The sequence below is a fragment of the Callorhinus ursinus genome, unplaced genomic scaffold (assembly GCF_003265705.2).
Source record: "Callorhinus ursinus isolate GAN/ISIS: 27379988/994484 unplaced genomic scaffold, GSC_fseal_2.0 scaffold51, whole genome shotgun sequence".
Taxonomy (NCBI): Eukaryota; Metazoa; Chordata; class Mammalia; order Carnivora; family Otariidae; genus Callorhinus; species Callorhinus ursinus.
In genome coordinates this window covers 4,122,178-4,129,949 of record NW_027397113.1, presented here as the reverse complement: position 1 = coordinate 4,129,949, position 7,772 = coordinate 4,122,178, and the positions used below count along the sequence as shown (strand labels likewise).

General features: G+C 62.2%; 1 protein-coding gene across 1 annotated transcript in view; it reads left to right on the top strand.

The window, feature by feature from the left end:
• Positions 1-4,188: 4,188 nt before the first annotated feature.
• Positions 4,189-7,772, top strand: part of GRK2 (G protein-coupled receptor kinase 2) — a 9,182-nt gene continuing 5,598 nt past the window's right edge. The window contains exons 1-6 of the mRNA XM_025879353.2: positions 4,189-4,381; positions 6,142-6,215; positions 6,328-6,429; positions 6,552-6,626; positions 6,753-6,814; positions 7,593-7,644. Coding sequence (XP_025735138.2) covers positions 4,318-4,381; positions 6,142-6,215; positions 6,328-6,429; positions 6,552-6,626; positions 6,753-6,814; positions 7,593-7,644 — 429 coding nt within the window. The 5' untranslated portion in view covers positions 4,189-4,317. The remainder of the gene's footprint in view (positions 4,382-6,141; positions 6,216-6,327; positions 6,430-6,551; positions 6,627-6,752; positions 6,815-7,592; positions 7,645-7,772) is intronic.

The following is a 7,772-nucleotide window of genomic DNA, read 5'->3' as shown; positions in this document are numbered from 1 at the left end:
GCGCCGCCGCCCCCCCCCCCCCCCCCCCCCCCCCCCCCCCCCCCCCCGAGGCAGATCAGCATGAGTGTGTGAGGCTGGTCTGTGAGCAGAGGGGCCTTGCAGCCCCTCACCTGACCCAGGGAGTGCTCCTGGCCAGAGCGCGCCAGTGCGGTCGGGAGGCCCCCTGGCCATAGGACGTGGGAGGTGTGGAACAGAGACCCAAACAAGACTGAGTAGCTCGGGATCATGTTCTAGAAGAGGCACGAGCCGTGGGATCCCGGGAGGAGGGGACATGAGCTGACAGCTCTCACAGCAAGGCTGGCGTCTTGGGACAGTTCTTCTGCTGTGTCCTCTCAGGCTTTTTAAATGGACAGCACGGTGGGGGCGACTTCAGCAATTTGTTGACATCCTCATTTCACAGATGGGGAAACTGGGCGTTTAAAGTCTGTGACTAGGGCTGACCTCCGGGGAAGGGGGCTGGGGGGAGCCATTTGGAGCTCAGGTTGGGGCGAGCCATTTGGAGCTCTCTGTTCCCCAGAGAGACTGGGAGCCTCAGGGTCCTTCTGGCGGGGAAGAGGCAGGCATTTGGCTCTCCTGACAACGCAGAGTTGATCTGGCAGCCACGTGCTCCTGGATATCAGAGTTGTTGGCCTGGGCGGGGGCGGGAATGCTGCCCCGGGCTCGTCGCCACTCTAGACTCCACCAGTATCAGGGAGCGGGTGTTGGAGACGGAGGTGACCCAGCCCAGGAGGCCACCACCGCCTCCCGTGCCAACCTGTACTTGCCTCCCTGGTGGGAGTGTGTCCCGTAACACGTTTATCTAACCTGCCAGCCCCATAAGAACCGACAGGAAGCCCTAACGTTGTCGCTTTGGGGGCCTTCCATTCAAGGGCTCTGCTCAGTCTGATCTCATGTTTGGGTGGGGGGGGTTGTTTATTTTATTTAGAAAACATTTTTTTCTTTTTAAGGAAGAAAGTGAAGTGCTGTGGGCTGGGAAGAGAGTTGTGGCCGTCCCATGCAGCTTCGGAGGGGAGGCGGGGTCTGGTCACCCGGGCCCCACTTTCTGCTCTTTCCTGGGCTGAGCCCACAGCAGGGCTCCTGGGAAGGGAGAAGCCTGTGCTGGAGGCCAGTGCCCTGAGAAGCGACCATCCTGGCTCCCTCATCTGCAGGTCCTTGTCAAGAGTGCATTTCCCTGGCGAGTCCAGTTCACGGTTGTTCTGGGGGCCACCGAGTCCCGTGGTGGGAAGTGGTGGGCATTCCCATTGTAGTGTCTTCGCTAAGCTGGTGCCAGTCTCGCTGACTTCCTCGAAACCAGTCTGGGGCTTAGGCAGGCTTCCCAGTGCCTATCGCAGGGGCCGTGCCCAGCGGGCTGGTGGGGTCACCCTTCGCGGGCTGGAGTCACTTTGCCTGTCATCTGCATCCACCTGTCTGGGCCTCCCGCCTGACTGCACCTGACCGCCATCTGACCATTCACCTCCATGGAGGATTGACGTTTTGTGATATTTTTTTCCCACTTTATTACGTCGTCCATCCCCTCCCATAGACCAAAATGTCCCCAAACAGAGAATTGGGTGCAGACGTGGAGTGCCAAGAGCTGAGCCAAGGGGTGGTGAGGATCCAGCCTTCCTGGTCCACTTCACAGGTAGAATTCAGGCACTTGGCCCTTGTGGGGTTCCCAGGGCTCCGGGCTCGGACCCTACCTCCTGGCCGCCTGGTCTCAAGACCCTGCCAGGCCTTCTCTGCCTTGCCCTGGGCCCTCGCTGCTGTGCTGCACCCCACACACCCCTGATCGGTCCCACTGTCCTCCCAAGAAGGAGCTCCTGCGCTCTCCCTCACAGGGAGAGGAACCGTAGGGCTCCAGTCTCTCATCTGCAGGCCCCAGGGAAGGTTTTTCAAGCTCCTACCGTGTGTGAAACAGAGTGGGCCTCCTGAGTGCCCTGCGTCCCTGTGAGTCCCGTGGAGCTGAGGAGATGTGTTCTTGTCAGTGGCTGGTGGATGTGAGCTGGTGTGGGGCACTCAGGAGGGGAGGGCATGCCGGCATGGGTGAGGGCCACACCCTGGCCTCGGAGCCCCTGCGCAAGGCAGAGGGCATCCTTGCTTTCCCCAGGGGAACCAGCTCTGAGGCAGCGTGGGGCCACCGAGCCGCTGGCCCGTGGCTGGGAGCTCTCCCCTTGTTGGTTGGAGTCAGAGGCTGGGGACACAGGACGGCTGTCCTGGTCATCAGCACCCTTCTTCCTGTTGGAGACCGCTTTTGGAGGATGTCACAGCATCTTTCAGCCTCCGAGGGCCGGGAAGCAGGGGGAGGGAGTCATTGCTTAAGTATTGTGCTTCTGACAGCTCCGAAGAACAACGCTGCCCTGTTACCTCGGGGCGGCCTTTCCTTGCATGGCTCAAACTTGAGCAGAGGCCTCGGGGGCTGGGGGCTGGGTAGAAGGAGAAGGAGAGTGCTGAGGGGAAAGGGGCAGGGGTCCCCCTGCCTTCTTGCCCAGGCCCAGAGGCTGGGCAGCGTCCCTGGGCCGCTCCGGCCCTGCCTGGAGCGCTTTCACCTCAGGCACCTCTTCGTGGCCGAAAGCCTGGCAGGCCTGGCCTGCCGTCGCCGCTGGCCCGGTCGGTTCTCCTGCCCGCCCGATGGCCCGAGCCTGCTGCCACCCGTTTCTTCCCTTCCTTACTGGTCGTCCCTCTTGCGTCGTCCCCAGCTGGGCTTCCTCCCGTCTGCTCTGGACCGAGCCCCCTCCTGCCTGCTGGCCTCTTGCTCACCCTTGGCTGGGTCTTCCCCTGCTTGTCCGTACACCCCCCACCTGCCCTGGGCTGTGCCACCTGTTCGCTTCCTGTTTGCCCGGAGGAACCCAGCGGAGTTCCTCGCCCACACAGCCTCTCCTGACGGCCCAGAGTACTCTCCCTTTCCCACATGGCTCCCATCAGGCTTTGTCGCACACCGTCTAGTGTCTTAGAGCCACAGATGCAGAACTTGCGCCCTGGGAGGGCCTGCCTAGAGGGCAGGGGTGCGTGGAACCTTCCAGTAGAGGATGTGCAGCAGGCCCCGGTGACCTGCGCTGGGCTCCAGGAGGGATGCAGTGAGGCGGGGGCACAGAGCCCAGACTCTCTCATCCCTGGCCCTCACCAGCTGCAGTGTCTTTTATCAGTGGCCTGCCAGTGGTCTCTCATATCCTTAGGGCTGTGCGCATTGCGTGGGCTCAGGTGTGCCTGCCCAGCTTGGTCCTCAGTACAGGGTTGGAGTGTTCCTCGGGAGCTCGGGCTCCGGGAGGCCAGGCTGATTACAGCTGGCCAGCATGACAGGCAGACTGGCCGGGCTGGACTGCTCGTGGCCCAGGAGAGTGGAGGAGGGGACGACAGGGTACCACTGGGGCATGAAGGGTAGCCCCGTGTCACCTGCTCAGACAGTCCTTGGTGTTAAGGGTGAGCTCTCTGATGGGGAGCGCTGGCTTGGGCTTCTGTGGCCACGACGGCCAGCCTCTCCCCTGCCGCCCTCCCACGCGGCCTCTCCCCTGCCCCTGCAGCCCTCCCAGGTGTGGCCTCTCCCCTGCCGCCCTCCCACGCGGCCCAGGGGGAGGGGGCGCGTGCTTAATTCAGACGTTCGGGACAAGGAACTGAGGCTTGGCTTTTGTTTTGTTTTTACTATGTAAAAACTTTGAGATAACGATTCACGTAACATAAAATTCATCATTTTAAAGTGTACAATCCAGGACATTCTCTGCATTGTGCAACCCTTCCCCTACCTCATTCCGGAACATTTCTATCACCCCCAAAAGAATTCCCATACCTTTTGCAGTCACTCTTCTGTCCCCCAGCCCCTGGCACCCACTAATCTGCTTCCCGTCTCTGTAGATTTGCCTGTTCTGGACACGCGAGATAAGTGGAATCATAGAACTTGTGGCCTTTTGTGACTCTCTCTTTTCACTCAGCGTGCTGAGGTTCATCTGTGCGGTAGCATTTCTGTACATCAGCGCTTCGGCCCACTTTATGGCCAAGCGGGATCGTACTGGTAAGGTCAGGCCCCATCTAAGTTACCCATCATCTGCTGATGGTGAGGCCTGGCTTCTGAGGCTTGGCCGTGCTCCCGAAGCTGGCATGAGGCCGTACTGGGACCCGACTTCTGAGCAGCCACCTGCTGGCCACCCCTAGCTTTGAGGGACAGAGCACGGGTGGGCAGGCCCAGGCTGGTGGCTGCCTTCCTGGAGGGAGCGGTGGTACTCTGCATTCCGGGAGAGGAAGCGGAGGGCTTCCAGGCCAGCAGGGCGGCGGGGCCTGGCGGGAGCCCCGGGAGTCCCGGGGGCTCCCGCTCACCGAGGCCCTCTGTCTCTCAGCATCCGCAGTGTCATGCAGAAGTACCTGGAGGACCGAGGCGAGGTGACCTTTGAGAAGATCTTCTCTCAGAAGCTGGGTGAGTCCATGCGGAGCTCTGCCAGCCCCGAGGACTTCCCACCACTGTCCAGCTGCCCAGGCCCTGGGGTGTGGGGGCAGGACGACCCTCAGGCCGCTCTCCTGCCCGCCCCCCCAGCTGGCCAGCCTCTGTCCGTGCCCCCCTCCCCCCACCCCTCCCTCGAGGTTTGGCAGGGCAGCAGCGAGCACCCCATCTCCCAGGGTGGCCTCGAACTGGCGTGCCTCCCAGCCCCTGGCTGTCGGCCCCGGGAGCCCCGTGAAGGGGGTGGGGGCCCAGCAGTCTTCCAGGACTGCCGGGGAAGTTCCTCCTTGGGGTTTTTGTTTGTGAGAGTTGCAGCTTCCCCTTGGCGCAGGCACAGCTGCTCCGGGGCCGTTGGTAGAACTGACAGGAAGGGGCGGGGCCCTTCCTGTGGCGCCTGCCGAGCTGTGGTCGTCGCCCCCGCCCCCATGGGCCCTCTTTGTGAGCAACCTGCTCTGGCCGGGCCCCCAGGATCCTCCTCCTCCGGTGCCCTTGTTTTAGCAGCCGCTGCTGCAGACCTGGCCCGCGGGGCGGGGCGGGGCTCCCGGAAGTCGGGCCCCAGGCACGCGGGGCTCGGGTCTGGCCTTCCTGAGAGCAGGATTTCAGCTCTGGAATGGGAGTGGGCGTGGGCCTGGCCTGGCCTGGCAGATCAGACCCTGGAGGGCAGTCTTGGGGAGTCAGTATATCAGGAAGCACAGTTTGGGTCCATGGCCTGTGCTGTGTGACCTCGGGCACATCGCTTCACATCTCTGTGCTTGTTGGTGTCCTCACCTGGGAATTAGGACTGAGAAGCCCTGTTGCCCGGGACTGTTGGAGGGCCGGATGCGGCGGCCTCAGTGAAAGCCCCTAGCCCACAGGGAAACCCAGGTCACAAGTTACTCAAAGTCCAGGCCACCCTTACCAGAGGTGATGGCTGTGTGCTCTGGCCGAGGTGCTCAGGCAGTGCCCCCAAAGAGACATGGACGCCATCCAGAACAAGCCTGGTCCCCCCATGTCAGGCTGGAGGGAGTGGGCACTGCCTTACTTCTGCTTTGAACCCGCAGGGCTGCTCTGAGGCCAGGCCTCCAGCCCCCATTCCCTGGGAGGGGTGAGGCCTGGCCTGCCCAGGGAAGGGGGAGGCCTCCTGGAAGCCCTTCCTGTAGCTTGTCCCACCTCTTACCTTCCCCAGTCACCCCTGGCCTGTGTTTCCCAGGACCTCCCATCTGGCAGAAGAGCCCCAAGTTCTACTCATGCCCACCTGACAGGCCTCCCAGAAGTCTGTTTCTGTAACTGTTTCTCAGGGCTGCTGTGAAAATCAGCCAGATATGGAGGGGGCACAATATGGGGGGGGGCGGTCCAGGGAGAAGGCCCCCTGGAAGGCCGCCCTCCCCCTGCTGTGCTCTGGCCTGACCCAGGGGATCAGCACCCATACAGCCTGCCCAGTGGGCGTGTTGCCCTTGAGCAGCAGGTGCAGGCCCTGGACTGCAGCCAGAGGGTGGGTGGGCAGCCAGAGCCAGCCCGGAGCCTCCGCCTCCCCAGAGAGCCCATCACATCCCAGCCACCCCCCGAGGAAGCAGATTCTGGGAGGGGTAGGACTGAGAATCTTCAGTTTGTGGCAGCTTTGGAGGCCACCTTGCCCAGTCCCTGCCTAGGGCAGAGACCACTTCCGCCTCCTCCTTGGCCAGTTCTGCCCACGCCACCCACCATGAAGGGAAGGCCTCCAAGGGGTGTGGCTCCATGTGACCCGACCCCCTTGCTTTCAGGGTACCTGCTCTTCCGAGACTTCTGCCTGAAACACCTAGAGGAGGCCAAGCCCTTGGTGGAGTTCTACGAGGAGGTGAGGCCCCTGCTGCCTGGAGAGAGGGGAGGGGGTTGGGCTGCGTTCATTGAATCTGCAAGATGCCTGGCATTGGCGCCTCCATGTCACCTGTGGGGATCTCGTCGTCTAGATCAAGAAATACGAGAAGCTAGAGACAGAGGAAGAGCGCTTGGCTCGCAGCCGGGAGGTCTTTGACACCTACATCATGAAGGAGCTGCTGGCCTGCTCGCATGTGAGTGCCCCGGCCAGCTTGTCCTCAGGCCTAGACCCAAGTGCCGGCCCACAGCGGCCTGGGTGCTGGGATGGAATGAAAGGACCCTGCGGAGAATTCACAGCCACCTCTGTCTTCCCCAGCCCTTCTCGAAAAGTGCCACTGAGCACGTCCAGGGCCACCTGGTGAAGAAACAGGTGCCTCCGGATCTCTTCCAGGTGTGTACGGGGCCTATTCCCTTCTGCCTCCCGGCCCAGCCAGGGTCACCCTTGGGCAGCTGAGGTCACGGGGCGTGGTCACCTCCTAGTCTGGCTCAGTCACCAACCTCCAGCTTCCTCCCTTAGCCATACATCGAAGAGATTTGTCAGAACCTCCGAGGGGATGTGTTCCAGAAATTCATCGAGAGGTGAGGGCCGGGCACGTGCGGGAGGGGAAGGTGAGGAAGAGACTATTCTGAGAGGGTGTGGATGGTGTGCAGGAGAAAAGCCAGCCTGCTTCAGGCCCGGGGCGTGCGGGTGCCTGGGCCCTACTAGTGGCCCTGTACAGACGCTCCTCAGAGGTCGGACAGGCTCCCAGCCGACACTTCCTGCACACTCCCGCCCTGCCCTTCTTAGCCCCAGGCATCTCCGAGCCTGTCCCAGGGGATTCTCCAGGGAGCAAGAGACCACCTAAGTGTCTTTCCTTCTCATGGACTGTTTAGCACCTTGCTGGGCCCAGGAAGAATCGGGGCCATGGTAGGGGTGGTCACAAAAGGGACACACTGTCCTCCACTGTGGCCCTCATGGCCGGAGCTGGCCTGGTGGGTGGGAGCTGTAGGCTGACTTCAGCTTGATGTAAAGAACAGCTTTTGAGGGTCCCAGCTGCCCAGCCGTGGAGTGGGAGCCTCGGGGGTGGGGGCGGAGAGTGCCGTGTCGCTGGAGGCGTGCAAGCAGGGCTGAGATGAGCATCGTCAGAGCTACGGTAGCAGGAGTTCTGGGTCAGACCAGAGGACCTCTTGTCCAAGCTTATCTGAAACCCGACAGCAGGTGGCCAGGCCCCACGTGGGCCGGCGCTCTGCCTGGGCAGTCCAGGAGGGGACACTGAGGCTCGGGACTGTAGGCGGTGGCCATGATATGGGCTAGGCTTTCTCCTGGCATCATTTTGCTTTCTGAAGCTCATCGGAGCCCCGGGTTCTTGTCTTACAGTGATAAATTCACACGGTTTTGCCAGTGGAAGAATGTGGAGCTCAACATCCATGTGAGTGGGCTGGAGGCCGTGGAGGACTGTGCTCCCTCCCTCCCTGCTTGCCCTCCCCAGGCTTGATCAGGGCTCGGGGCAGGGGGAGGGGCGGGGGGGCCAGGGGAGTCCGCCCTTCAGCCCCCAGG